Source organism: Hippocampus zosterae, chromosome 3, assembly GCF_025434085.1.
Source record: "Hippocampus zosterae strain Florida chromosome 3, ASM2543408v3, whole genome shotgun sequence".
In the NCBI taxonomy this organism is placed as follows: domain Eukaryota; kingdom Metazoa; phylum Chordata; class Actinopteri; order Syngnathiformes; family Syngnathidae; genus Hippocampus; species Hippocampus zosterae.
In genome coordinates this window covers 18,732,178-18,747,282 of record NC_067453.1, presented here as the reverse complement: position 1 = coordinate 18,747,282, position 15,105 = coordinate 18,732,178, and the positions used below count along the sequence as shown (strand labels likewise).

The 15,105-nt window shown below is 41.6% G+C and overlaps 1 protein-coding gene across 1 annotated transcript; it reads right to left on the bottom strand.

Annotated features, from left to right (window-relative positions):
• Nucleotides 1-7: 7 nt before the first annotated feature.
• pkmb (pyruvate kinase M1/2b) lies at nt 8-14,812 on the bottom strand. The gene is made up of 11 exons (XM_052059907.1): nt 14,697-14,812; nt 12,476-12,643; nt 12,277-12,368; nt 8,065-8,196; nt 7,767-7,953; nt 5,988-6,258; nt 5,259-5,409; nt 5,027-5,179; nt 4,690-4,856; nt 2,675-2,856; nt 8-475 (listed from the first exon to the last, which is right to left on the bottom strand). The coding sequence occupies exons 2-11, from the start codon at nt 12,618-12,620 to the stop codon at nt 369-371; spliced, it is 1,587 nt and encodes a 528-aa protein (XP_051915867.1). The 5' UTR covers nt 12,621-12,643; nt 14,697-14,812; the 3' UTR covers nt 8-368.
• Nucleotides 14,813-15,105: the final 293 nt, after the last annotated feature.

Here is a 15,105-nt window from a genome sequence, read left to right as displayed (position 1 = left end):
GAAGAAACACAAATCAAGAGTTCTTTTTATTAGTTGTTATCATAAATCTTGGTCACTATGCCGTGGATGATTTTTTTTTCACAAATAGGACAATTTACCGTACTCCTGTGAGATTTATTGCAACAGTTGGTTACTAGAAGGACCATCAATTACAGTAAATCACCAATAGGTACAGTATGCTGTGTTTAGGGTGATCGATTTGTTTTGGAAATCGCACATGACAGAAGAATGTCAGCAGCGCAATTTATACAATTAATTTTGTACATGACCGAAAAAAAATCATTGGGCATCTTTTCGGCTGAGTGGCCTGCGTTGAGGAAAAGGATGTTTGCATGAGGGAGCAGATCAATATTGTCCTTAGATGGAGCTCAAGGCACGAGGACCACCCTCATGGTGTTGGTGTAACCGGAACCTGGACGCCAGCCGGTCACAACGAGGGCTACGTCACCACTCTTGAAGAACTTCTGGTGCTTGCCTGCACAGGTAACGACAACATCTAGATTTCACTAACAAAGTACTAACAAGTCTTATGATCACAACATGCTTTTCTTTTGGTGACTCCAAAAGTCAGCAGGGTCTAAAATGCTTTTTGGCCACCAGTACACAGCAGTGGCCTATGCGTGGAAGTTAAAGAGGCTCCCTCTATAGAAATGTTTAAATCTTGACCTGAGATGCATTTCAATTTAATGTGATTAAACGACAACTAAAATGCAAAAAGTCTCATTCCCTGACATCTGGATTTTGGCCTGTTTTACAGACGCTTCTCCTGCCCCACCTCACACACATTTTCTTTTTTTTTCCCTTAAATGAGTTTTCTCAAAGTGTTTCCTTGCCCAGATGAAGGGTCTAGACCAGGGGATGTCATCGATTTTTGTGGACTTGATTTATACAGCAGTCTTACTCATTAAATGCTGCATTCCATTATAATATATTCACATGCCCACATATCCATTTCCGACACGGCTTACCCTCTCTAAGGAGAGCCACGGCAGTGTGACCCACATTCCTAATTACTGTACAGGCAAGAGAATGAGTCATCAATAAGGTTCTACTAATTTTTTAAAAATCATAGAGTAGTAATAAATTACAATTAAGCTGTACCGGGTTGTACTCTGCTTGTCAAAAGTACAGTACAAACGTGCATATACCTCATGGACATTTTGGCAGGAGTGACAGTCCCATCAAGGGTTATGAAAAGCATGGACATTAGCTTGGCAATGCCATAGGCACAAAGCTCGAAAGGATTGTGTCATGTCCATTCAAATCAACGTCTGATGAATGGAGCGGGCTCTCATGTGATACAACTACACATCTCTCGAATATGCAATTTTTGGTCCAGTATATAGTTGTGTTTTGTTTTGTTTTTTGTCAAGCCCTTCTGCAACGGCATCCAATCATAACGGAGGTAAAAACAAAAAAGGGAAGGACTGAGGACTTCCATGCACTTCCTCCTCCACTCGTCGTCTATATAGCCATTCCGTTTTGAGACGGTATTCATTCATTCATTCATCTTCCGAACCGCTTGATCCTCACTAGGGTCGCGGGGGGTGCTGGAGCTTATCCCAGCTGTCTTCGGGCAGTAGGCGGGGGACACCCTGAATCGGTTGCCAGCCAATCGCAGGGCACACAGAGACGAACAACCATTCGCACTCACATTCACACCTAGGGACAATTTAGAGTGTTCAATCAGCCTGCCACGCATGTTTTTGGAACGTGGGAGGAAACCGGAGCACCCGGAGAATACCCACGCAGGCCCGGGAGAACATGCAAACTCCACACAGAGAGGTCGGAGCTGGAATCGATCCCGGTACCTCTGCACTGTGAAGCCGACGTGCTAACCACTGGAATACCGGGACGCCGAGACAGTATTTAATACTCTAATATAAAATTGCAATGTTTCCCGATAATCTCATTGAAGATTTCTATTGCCCATCCCTAGGTGCCACTGTCCTCTACTCCAGTAGTCCCCAACCACCAGGGCACGGACCGGTACTGGGGTGCAGAGAAAGAATAAATAACTTAAATTCCAACAATTTATTTTTTATTTACTTCAGAATCTGAAAGATGTTTTATTTTGAAAATTTACCGGATTCTCTATTACATCTGTCTGCAGTATGTCACTTGACACAAACGCGCTTCTCGGTCATGTGATAGGTTACCGCTAAAATGAAACCTAGGAGATAGCAAAATGAATACAAAACAAACTTCTTTGAAAAGTTTTTTTTTCGGGAAGGGGAAAAGGCCCAGCCAGTAGACAGAAGAGGAGGCTACGACTTTCAAGAAAGACTACATTTAATAGTCCTACTTAAAATACGGATTTATCTCAATCTGAGATTCCCACGCACGTAGCCCACTCTGCGTAATATGCAGCGATGGTGAGTCATATTTTTCATGCACTTTGTATTTGCGGTGTATCTTATTTTGAAGACAACGAGAGAGTGTTGCGGCCACATAGGTTTGATTTGTGTTTATTATCATGTTTAGAAAATACCACAGTTTTCATGTCATACCATATTATTTTGTTGTATTTATCTGCCACACCTTAAGGGGCAGTCCCTGAAAATATTGTCTGAGATTAAACCGGTCTGTGGGGAAAAAAAGGTTGGAGATCCCCGCTGCTATACTCCATTTTATTAAAATGTTTCGGTTACAAGCGTGTTTCTTTGTTACTCACCAACTTCTAGGGCAAAGTTGACTCGCAGGTCGACGTCCTCGGCCCAGACGTCGTTGGCGGGTTTGGTGTAGAGCACGGGGTAAATTCCGCGGTAGAGGTGAGCCTGGCGCGCCGCCTGACCGCAACGGGTTACGGCGATGATGGGTGCACGGGGCCTGTACCTGGATAGCATGTGAGCAGACCTGCACGAGCACAAACCAAGTTCCCAAATAATTTGAACACTTTGAAATGTAGTTATAAAAAGAACAGTTGATTGGAAGTATTCTATATGGAAATATACCTCCTCTGTAGCAATTTTTATTCATAGACATGGCAATACACGGGTGTTATGTTAAATTGAGTGACTGGAAGAATATTGTGGCTGCCAGAAGTAAACATCATTGCAATAAAGTAGATGAATAATTCGAACCCTTTCAAAAGAGCCTCAACCTCAAACTCAATTCAATTACAATTTTCTCAGCAGAAACAGTGATAAGTCTTTGACAGTACAACAATTAGGAATTCATCTCATACCTGTTTATATTCTCCAACGTTTACATTTTGTCACAATGAGCCCAGCGGGAAATGTGACATCAATTTGATGTTGAATATTGGATTTTGATGTCATTTTGATGTTGAATTGACATCAGATACCGGGAATTAAATGTTCAAATTGTGCTTAATGTCACTACTTTTTTTTCCAATCGAGTCTAGTAAACATTTTAATTTAATTTGTATGGTATTTAACTACTATTATATACATTTGCATTCAATCTTCAATCTCATTTTTATTGAACCCCAATGTGCAAATATCTTTTAACTGTAACGTCATACAAGTACAGTATGACTTTTTATTTTCCTGTATTTTAGTGCAGTGTTTATGTTCAAACAATGCATAATGTTTGGATGGCCTCCAACAATGTTAAATACATTTTTTTAAAGAAAAAAAAACAACCTCTGACTTGTTTTTGAAGACTGAGGCCAACTATGCTAAATGTATTTTAAAGTTGGCCATATGATAAATATTGTTTGAGCTGGCATTTGGTGGAATAAAATTGGAAAACTAGTGCTCATTGTACTACATTTGTGAGTGATAAATTTGTGTTCTCATTCACATGAGAACATTTGTACTGAATGTACAGTAGCTACTGTAAATTCAACATCCCTTATTGGGTTTGACTGTTGTTTTCATGGTGACGAGTAATCAAATTATTTTCTCTGTCGCCGCTACACGCTCCTAAAAAGCGAGGCGCTATTTGTCAGTCAGCATTTCATCACTGGCCAGGAAGTGGACAGGAGGCATTTGAAGCTTTTCGGGGCACGCTGACATCTGGGAACAGCTTGCTGACGGCAGTGAGGCTGAATCAAATTGAAAAGTTGCAAAGTGAAACAATGAAGGAAAAAAATGCAATAAAGCTCTGCGGAGATGAGGGGGCCTCATCACAACATGATCTTGCATTTGTAGTGGAGCACGTTGATGAGGGCCATAGAAATGCAACTGGAAATGTTGGCGGCATGGGGGAAAAAGTGGTGGACGATCCGGAAAAAATGGCTAAAAGACCTTCTTCAACGTATGAGCAATTTAACTGTTTTTTTTTTTACTCTCTCTTTTTGTCTTCTTTAATTCATCTCATTATCTTTTTCATCCTGAGATAATGTTTGTATGTATTGCTTTAATTTTTAAGTCAACTACATAGAGTGTATGGGGGGAGGAATATATTCAAAACGGTTGACATTGTACCTGCCCAACTAGTTCTCCAGCAACTGTAAATGGTAGTAAGAAATGCTGATGTGTGATGTTCTATCAATCATAAGCACTTCACTACTCATGAAAAAACAGCTGCCTGTATCACATGCTTTTTTTGAGGATGAACTCCTTCGTGCTAGGAATGAGCAGGGAGTTAAAATTATCGTGTAAAATGTCAGGGTTCAGCTCCCAAAAGGTCAGAAGTGGCTCACTCCACTTGAGCCGGGGGGGGGGAGGGGGTGGCTTTGCTGTGGAAGGCACGGACGGACGGGGTAGGTACGATTCTGACCTGCCGGTTTTGGTGAGCACGATAATGGCGCTGGCGCAGCACTTGAAGGACGCCTCCACTGTACCGATGGCGACGGTTTCCGTGGGGTCGCGGGTCAGGTGGGAGGTGCGACGCAGCTCTTCGAACATCTGCCTGTGGAACATGGCGGCCTCGGCTTCACGGGCGATCTGAACGTGGGGATGGGGGTGGTTGCGAGAAGTGGGAGAAAAACATTTTCTCTCACACCAATTCAATTTGAACTCTTATCACGATATTTTTGTTGACCATTATCACACCGTCAGTACCTAATATTGAGCCCTGCCTCATGGCACCCTTAAAGGCCCCGATGAGCCCTCACCTGATGCTGTGTGCGGACTGCCTCCAGGGGGTAGTCCCCCTTGGCCGTTTCCCCGCTCAGCATGATGCAGTCGTTGCCGTCCAGCACGGCGTTGGCGACGTCGCTGGCCTCGGCTCGGGTCGGACGAGGCTTCTTGGTCATGCTCTCCAGCATCTGAAGGTCAACAACAACATGTCATATCACAAACCCAACAAAAAGGAGAGAGACAGCTCTCACCGCCGCGCTGACAGACCTGTGTGGCGCAGACGATGGGCTTGCCCAGCCTGTTGCACCTGCCGGTCATCATCTTCTGGGCGATGAACACCTTTTCCGTTGGGATTTCAATACCTAGATCTCCGCGGGCGACCATGATACCGTCGCTGGCCTCCAGGATCTCATCGAATCTGCAATTGAAAGAACAGTGAAAAATCTCGTTGGGAAACGGCGGATTATTCCAGTTGATTTACAAATTAGGATGAAAGGCAGACAGATAAGAATAAGGAAGGGCCATTTCGACTGTTTAGCCGGGACCAAAAAAAAAAAACAATGGGTACCACAAAACCGTTTTGACATCAAAAGTGAGGATAAAACTGTATATATTGTTTTTTTCTGTTTTTAAAAAAAATCCATATATGTCGGATTTATGAAAGCAATGAACTACTCCAGATAGACAGCACAAAATGTAATTTGTGCATGTAAGGGAAACATTTTGAACAATAAAAAAAGACGCATTCAAAGAAATATTTGAGTCATCATATTCATGAAATTCAAGTCACGTTTGAATCATCCACCCGGAAACCAAAAATCATTTGTCACTTAGAATTAAAAAGTACGACTTCACTTAACATTGCAAAATAATTGCAGTTATAATATTTATTGTACGCGGTTAATGTGATTTTTACTCCTGAAAATCAGCGTACAGTGTTGGCACATCAGGATTGCAGACGTCACCGTCATTTCACACGCGATAGTATCAATTTACCTGCGCACTCCCTCGTGATTCTCCAGCTTGCTGATGATTTTGATGTCCTTGCCTTTCTCGCCCAAAGCTTTCCTGACGGCATGAACGTCGGCGGCCTTGCGGATGAACGAGGCAAAGACCATGTCGACGCCCTGCTCCACACCGAACTTCAGGTCGTCAAGGTCTTTCTCGGACAGGGCAGGGAGGTCGACGGCAGCGCCGGGCAGGTTGACGCCTTTCTTGCTGCCCAACATTCCACCGTTTTCAATCTCGCACATCAGGTAGTCGTGACCTTCGACGCAAAGGCTTCACTCAGTAAACCGATGTTTACCTTACACTATTTATGTCGCAGCATGTTGTCTTCTGTGAAGGCTGAAAACATATTTTGACAAAGTAAGGAGTAGAAACTAAGTAAAGATAGATTGATTGCTTCTCATCTCTGCTGGTACAGTACCTTGATAAGAAAGTCAGTCCCTCAAACTAATCTTTGCTCTTACCAAGGTTATTACAGTTGAGGAAAACTAGCAAAATACCGCGGTCGACTGGTTAGCACGTCGACTGGGTTCAATTCTGGCTCCGGCCTTCCTGTGTGGCGTTTGCATGTTCTCCCCGTGCCTGCATGGGTTTTCTTCGGGGACTTCGGTTTCCTCCCACATTCCAAAAACATGCACGGCATGCGAATGTAATACTCTCTAAAGCTGTGGTGTCAAACATGCGGCCCGTGGGACGGAACCGGGCCCCCGGCGAGGTTCGGTTAGGCCCGCAGGATAATTTAAAAGTGAAAAAATGCATAAAAGACACAGAATTTATATTTTTAATAAGATGCAATTCAGGGATTATCCGCTTGGGGCACATGTTTCCCCTTAGTTTGTTAGATTTTATATGCACATGTGTAAATGGTTTAAAAATGTTCTTTCTTTATAAATCTCGTTTAATCTTAAAATGCATTACTATATTTTTTAATAACAATTACTTGTTAAAGTTTTGTACAATCAGTGGGATCAGTTGGTATGCATATATGTGAGTGATAAAAGTAAATTACACATTTGTCTAACGAAATCTAAGGTGTTTCATGACATGTTTTGTAACGTTTTCCTAATGTTCTTGTGCTTCACTATACCAAAAACGAAAGAAAGACATGATATTTTGGTTATTTATAGCAGAATATGGTATCATTTTAATGGTCTACAGCCCACTTTACATCTACGGAGGCTGTATGCGGCCCAAAATGTGAAATGAGTTTGACCGCCCTGCTCTAAAGTGTCCCAAGGTGTGATTGTGATCGCGAATGGTTGTTTGTCTATGTGTACCCTGCGATTGGCTGGCAACCATTTCGGGGTGTCCCCCACCTATAGCCCGAAGACGGCTGGGATAGGCTCCAGCACGCCCGCTCCCCTCGTGAAGATATGCAGATTAGAAAACGGATTGATGGATGTTTATAGAACGACCGCACTATAATTACCGTATAGGAAAAATGACCTTCATTTTCGTGATTGTCAATCAATTTCTACAATGTATTACCGTATTACTTACTGTATGGTTGTTGTTTGTGAATTGTTGTTTGTTGCTCTATTACACAATACTGAGTGACTTTTTAAAAATTTTGTTCTCAAAAAATACTTCATACAAAAAAAACAAAAACCAATGCTAAAAAAAAAATCTAAGAGTAAAATAATTTTGACCGAATAAAAACTAACTAACCATTAAAAAAAAACCAACTGGAAATAATTGAATTTGAAAAATGAAATCAAAATGACCTACCAAGAGCAAATCTTAAACTATTTTAACCCTGGCTCTTACCGATTTCTGTGACCTTGAGGGAAATCAGTCCGTCATCGACGTAGATGTGGCTTCCGCTCTGAACGACCTTGGTGATGTTTTTGTAGTCGAGCCACAGTATCTCCTCATCACAGTTCTCCTTGTAACTGTCATCAAGAGTCAGCTTGATGGTGTCGCCTTTCTTCAGCTCGACCTCAGCGGTGCCACTCTGAGCAACAAGAACAAGAGCACATTGATGACCTTCATTCTCGTCTCATTTGTGCAAATCCAATGCCGGTACACTGATGGCTGTGGTGATTCTTTAGCAAGAAGAACTTACACCCCTGATGAGCCCTGTCCTGATTTCTGGTCCCTTGGTGTCCAAAGCGATGGCCACTGGCCTATAGCTGAGTGAGCCTGCTCCAAAGCTTTCAGTTGCTTCACGGACATTCTTGATGGTCTCGGCATGGTACTGGGACATAAGTTGAAAACAAGGAAAACCGATGAAACAAAACTCATTTTCGTACCACAAACTGCTCTTTTAAAAGGTGTTTCTCTTTTTTGGGCAGCTTTGAATTGAACAGTGATTTGACTACCGGTAATTGGCGAGGGAGACCAATCTTTTTTCACCTCAGGCAGGTGGAAAGGGTGAATCGTTTTCTTACGCAGCAGCACTTTAAAAAAAAGTAATCAACACATCTTGACTGGATTTTTGTGTCACACGATACTTTGGAGTCAGCCGGACTTGTAAGTGTCTAGTTTTTAAGTTACATTATGCATAACTGTCCTGTGTTTTGTTAGGTTTTATATTTATGTACATCGCTTTATTTCAGCTCCTTTTGTTTTTAAAGTTCTCCAGAAATGAAACTGCATTAAGGTGAGTTTTTCATCGTCTCTGCATGTTATGCCTCAGGAATGGGCAGCTGGTGGCCTGTGGACCACACTCTGATTCCCCCCACCCCCGCTTTTTTTTCTTTACAAACCCCCCAAATTATTCAAGAAATGTTGTGAATATGTAAGAGTCAATTATAGGTTTAAGTTGTAATGTTACCAATGACCACTAGAGGTCAGACATGCCTTAGATGTGTTCACACCGTGTCTTATACTTCCCAAAACTACAACGTGAGTAGGTCTAATAATTTTTGGTTGGATGGGAAGTGATAAACAGTACGTCAATGATTTAAAATTTTTCACTGAGTTGATTTTTCGGTGAAAACATGTACAAATTGACTTCTTGGATTTTATGTTGGTTCATTGTTTTGCAGTTTTGTGCCCTTCTTGAATGTTTTTTTTTTAAGCAAGAGGGTCATTTGCACTGAGAAAAAAATTACAGTGTGTGCGTGGTTATTTTTTGTTGTTTACTTCAAACCCTTTATTGTTGGGTTAGGATAGTGGATCTTTTATACATGTATTGTATTGAAAACGGTCTTATAAAAAATGAAATATCCCGACACGTATTTTGCACACGTACGTATTTTGTCCATATTTAAAGTGGAATTCATACATCCGGTTAGGAAGTATCCCAGATGAAAAATTGTGGCCCCCTCCCTCCAGCATTTACATTGCCTATCCCTCTCATACAAATTCCAAATGCCACCACCAAAGGGTACAAGTGATGGCAAATATCACTATGATGATGACTGCCTTAGAATGATAAAAGGACCTTTGCAGTATGGGAACGTGAAGCATGCATCACCGTCATGGCTGCTCAGTAAAATAGCATGAAAGCACACATAACCAGGCAAAGTTTTACATATTTTTTATAATCAGCAAAGGCCCAATTCTCCGATGTTTTTGAAATATTACATTGTCAACCAATAAGTAAATTGTATTTACTGTAGTATGACAATATATTGGTGTCTAACTCTGCACTTTAACAAACGGAATCTAGATAACCATGGAGAGTATGTCGCTTTCTTATTAGAAGCTGCAAAGAGGTGTAAATCCAGAACGACAACTGCGACACCAATTTTAGCTCGTGACGCAGTTCAGGTTCACTGTCCCAAAACAGCTGCTTGAGGTGTTAGAAGAATATTTCCTCCAAGGTTTGTGTACATGTGTGTGTGTGTGGGTGTGCGTGTGTGGGTGACAATTGGATGCTCAGCGGGCATCAACGTAATTTGCGTAACTGTTAGAGAAGTTGCAAGAGCTCGTCTAAATAACCTATTCTGTTATTAAAATGTTAACGACTTATCCTATGAGGAGTGTACTGACATGATGCATTCTCAGTGGTGCAGAATGTTGAAAATACTGGGGAGAGGAAGACGACAAATGAAGAGAATAACATCAAGGTTACTTACAGTGGGGCCACACACCCCACATGCCTCCATATAAACTCTCTGGATCTCCAACTATTAATAGCTGCACTGACAAGTGACCAGGCCGAGGTCAATTTCATTTTGACAATTCGTTCATCCACTTTGCTTTCATGTTTTTCTGACTACAACCACAAACTGTACACTAACAAGCCACAACATTAGGAAGACCTGTGAGAAAAACAAATGCCTTTACACTCATACAATATGTTTTACAGTTTGTCAATTGCAACCGCAAATTTTTATTTTTGTTTTGGTGTGAGGCCAAGAAGAGAGACCTTGTTCCTGACTCTCCTGCTGATATTGTATCGCTACTTTGATGTAAGTCAAAGTTGCGTGTGTGTGGTGGTGGTGGTGGTGGTGGTGGGGGGGGGGGGGGGGGTCGCAGTTGCATGAACAAGAGAACTGTTCATGTGACATATGACCTCGCCTAAGGAGATATTTAAACGTCTTAGCAGGAGCCATCCTTGTTGGACGCATGCATGTTTTTATTAATTTGGCAATCCTTCTTTCGTCAACTAAATGATAAATTGCACAAACTATGATTTTTTTTTTCCACATTACCCTTTGTTTAACTTCTAAAGAGTACCATGTGAAGGTTCTTACTACGCCTAGTCCACTCAGGTGACAGTGAATGCAAAGAAGTATGACCTTTGTGAAAGGTGACAGGTCAACGGGGTACGTGTTTTTTTTTGCCAACTCACTGGCCTCGTTGCAACATCCATGCCAAATCACTGGCTGCCACACAGATGGAGTACAAGCAACTGGATCCCATTACAGGCTGTGACAGGCCACATGACGATCATGACTTCTGCCAACTGTTAAGGGTAAAGTCACTTTCAGTCGCTCCCATAGGGTGAGCACAACTGCTGCCGCACCATAACATGGAGCGTATTTCTTACACTCTGCGTCCATTGCAAAATAAATGCACTGTACCGATATGTTTTTGGATGGTTAGTTAGTCAGTCAATCAGTCTTGCGGACGAGGCTGACATTTTGTTCCACGGGCTACAAATTCTGCCTAGCAACAATTAACTCTGCCAAGATTTTTTTTTCTTGAAATAGTTCAACTATATTGTCGTGTTTTATTATGTGATTCAGATGGCTCATTGATCCTTTCACTGTAATTGATAGGACTTTTAAGGTTTTCATACGCAAAGCCCGCTTCAATACTGACATCGTAATGGAAAAAGTGTCACTCGGGTCATTTTCCCCTTCGTGTGACGCTGCTGCAAGAGCATCCAGGTCTCGCTATTGTGGGTCATGCACAATCGGTGTCATCGTGACAAAGGTTGAAACTTTTGGTAGCTTCAATAAAAATGGGTTTGTTTTCTTCTTAACTTCAACTTCTCGCCGCTCCACTGGGATCATTGCTTTAACGTCCACACGACGTCCCGACAGGTTTTCTGTCTTCCTGACTCAAGTCTGCACATGCTCAGTAAGAAGATGGAATAATCCATTGCAATCAGAAGGGAGGGGATGAGGGCGACGATGATTGGTAGATGAATCATTTTGATGTTTTTGAGTTTGTGAAATAAGACTGAAACAATCATTTCTTTTATTCAAAGAAAACGTTAAGTCTTTATGAATCTAGAAGTCCCCAGGCAAATGCCTTTGCTTGCCTAACGGTAAATCCGCCACCGAGTTTGCCTCATAGGGGACAATTATGTCTCAATTACTTCCATACTTACTGGTTGTCATTTGATACGTTTCTAATTACGGCCTATAAGTGTTTTTAATGCAAATATTTACTGTAAGGGTTAGTGCGTTGACCTCACAGTGCAGAGGTCATCGGTTCGATCCCGGTTCCCACCTTCCTGTGTCGAGTTTGCATGTTCTCCCCGGGTCTGCTTGGGTTTTCTCCGGGTACTCCGGTTTCCTCTCACATTCCAAAAACATGCATGACAGGCTGATTGAACACTCCAAATTGTCCCTCGGTGTGAGTGTGAACGCGGGTGGTTGTTCGTCTCTGTGTGCCCGGCGATTGGCTGGCAACCGGTTCAGGCTGTCCCCCCGCCTACTGCCTCAAGACAGCTGGGATAGGCTCCAGCACGCCTCGCGACCCTTGTGCAGATGAAGCTGATCGGAAAATGGATGGATGGATATTTACTGTAATAATAACTTTACAACTGTGTAATGTAAATTAGCGGTAGACGACGGCGCCTTTCCCCTGAAGTACACATACAGGTTATGTCACCAACCCTGAGAACACCCTACACAAACCCCAATGCACTCACTTCATGTGTGCCATGCGAGAAATTCATTCTTGCAATGTTCATCCCGGCCTTGATCATCTCCTTGGCCATGGCCACAGACCGAGAGGCAGGCCCTGCACGATAACATTTTTACAAGCGATATCAAAGTGGAAGACATCAAGTGGGGACACTCAAACGGACTTTCATGGATTTGCCGTTTGTGTGTGCGTGTATTTCTGACCGATTGTGCAGATGATGCCAGTGTTGCGGGACACAGCGGGTTCCGAGTCGATGTCCAGCAGGCACATGTGCTCGATGAAGGTGTCGGCCATGGCGGCGTGCAGCTGCTGGGTGTGGATGACGGAGGACTCCTTAGACTTCGACATGATTGGTGCCTTCGGGATTACGACTGCAGAAAGAGGTCAGAGGAATTAATTGATTTCTCATTGATAACAATGAACGGGCATTCATTTTAGTCCAATTGGAGACCTCCTGAAAGTAGATTCCAGTGCTAGTGTAGTTTACTTCAACCACAATAATCAAACATCTTTTAAATTAATTCCACGTTGACAGTATCAATCTAAACACTTGGTTACTATGGTAACCCTATGAAAACCACTTGCTCTGATGTCGTCGCTATTGCGTGGAAACTTCATCCTATCGTCATCCCACCGTATGTACAAATATGGTCAATTTTATACTTACTCCTCGTATGGTCTGTTATTTTTATAAGTTACATTGGGGAACACAATTTTTTGTTGAATTGGGTCTGACACCTTTTTAGACAAATTTTTTATCTCTGTGTTTCTCTATCACGTCATGTTTTGGAGCGATAAAATATGAAATAAATAGACTTTCTTAGCCAGTTGTTTTTGTTTTGTTTTGTCACTCATGGCTCTTAGACCTTTGAAAGAGAGCCTGCGAAGTTGATGCAAGTCTTTATCCTGTCTTAGATTTTCAATTTTAACAATGTGGTCTTAATAAGCCATCCATCCATCCATCCATCGGAGATGCGAGGATTCTGCCTGACAGTGGGGCATCACATTTTTAGGATTTTATTTCATTTTTCTTTGCTGATTGGCTCAAATAAATCATAGTCTACTAATCTGCTGACTTAGGGGGATGCCGTTTTAAATGTTCCCAAATATAGTTCCTGACAAAGAGATGCTTGACAATAACATGCAAGAAAATCTCAGCAGGGTCTATATTTACACTTATAGTAATGTGAAAATAGTAAATAATAGAAAAGAGAAGAAAAAAACAAAAGAAATCAAACCGAGGTGGACCGATGCCCAGTGAGACAAGTTTTCGTGCGAGCTGATTAAACACCTCATGTGTGTAAAGCAACAAGGACAGCAAAGCGCCTGCCTGGCTACACTCTCCGCATTCCACTGCGAGTTCAGTTCGGAGCTGAAGAAGAGGAGGATCAGGTCACTTTTGACACAAGGTTGAAGCACGGTCACAAAGGGGACTGCCTCGTACTGTTGAGAAGCCAGACTTCACGACTGTTGGCGTATTTTCGAGGCATGATGAACCAAGTCAGTGCTTGGAAACACCAAGCGTGCTCGGACCCCATTCTCACTCCCAGCACTGGCCAAAAATAACCATCTAGGAATATTTCTGGACAGTTGACTATGGGTTTTTTTCTGTCTTTAGACATTTGAATTTATGTCATCATCAAAATGTCACTGCGCAAACGTCAACTACGATAGGTTTATTGATCTTATATCATCAAATCAGATGTAAATATTAATGGCTGGAGTGGCGTTTCGTGCGCACTTGTAACTGTGTACTTGTAATTACACGGGTGTTTCTCAATAAATTCGAATAGTGTGGAAATTTTATTTCAAATTGCAATGAGGCATTTGGCAGATTAGAATGTATTGCTTTAATCCGTTAGTATATTTAAATTTACAGCTAACAGAAAACCCAATTCGCCGTCTCAAGAAATTGCAGTTTTGAATAAGAAACTAGCTAAATTATTTTTTAACAGACAAGTTAGACAGGAGCTGATCTGTGAATATGTTTGATCAATCAATATGTTTTTTTAATTTTTAAATTGAATTACTGAAATAATTTAAACATTGCTACGATGTTGTAATTTACTTAGATGCACCTAAATAAAGCAAAATGTATCTCGGAGCAAGGCAACATATGTAAAATACATACAATTAAAGCAAAATTGAAGCAGGAGCAAATTGATTTTTTTTTTTACAAAGTTGAAGTGAATATCGTTTAAAATGTAGTGGTGCTAAATGTCCGTATTATAAACAAAATGTTTATTAAATTAGAGATTAGTACCAATAAGTACCAAAATGAAACATGAAGGAGAAAAATATAGTCCATTGTGTAGATAAATTACAAGGTGTGTGAGAGTTAATGATGATGATGATTTTTTTTTCGCAGACTATGAGCAAAACGTTGAACTGTTTGTCCTACACACACTTTGTATGTGCACTCACCTTTGAGATGAACTTTGCAGGGAATCAAAGCGCCACCCAACTGACAGCGGCGGCTGCTTTTATGCTCCTTGGTTGACCGGATCTACTTTCCTGCCACCAAGAGAATGAAGTGCGCTACAGAGGTGTTGTTCGTCTGGTTGGTCAGAATCACTCCACCGTTCCGAGTCGACATGCAGACGCATACACAAACTATTGCCAATTTTATGTCTTAGCATACCCGCACAAGAGTAGTATTTCAATTCACTTATGTTTCAAAATTCCCAAATGATGAGATTATTAATATCATTTATTTACAATTTTTAACAAAAAAAATACTGTATACCTGTATATTTTCACAGGGCTCTAATTATGATGGAGTTTCACGACTGTTGAAGCGTTCTTGGTTGAGATGATTTCAAATCATGTATTT

What these genes read in the sequence shown, in the direction of transcription:
- pkmb (XM_052059907.1), bottom strand. Translation starts at nt 12,620, where the DNA reads ATGTCGAAGTCTAAGGAGTCCTCCGTCATCCACACCCAGCAGCTGCAC. An exon ending in TGGCATCATCTGCACAATCG is followed by an intron (nt 12,369 to 12,475) that starts GTCAGAAATACA and finishes GTTATCGTGCAG; the next exon opens with GGCCTGCCTCTCGGTCTGTG. An exon ending in CAACTTTGCCCTAGAAGTTG is followed by an intron (nt 476 to 2,674) that starts GTGAGTAACAAA and finishes TTACCTGTGCAG; the next exon opens with GCAAGCACCAGAAGTTCTTC.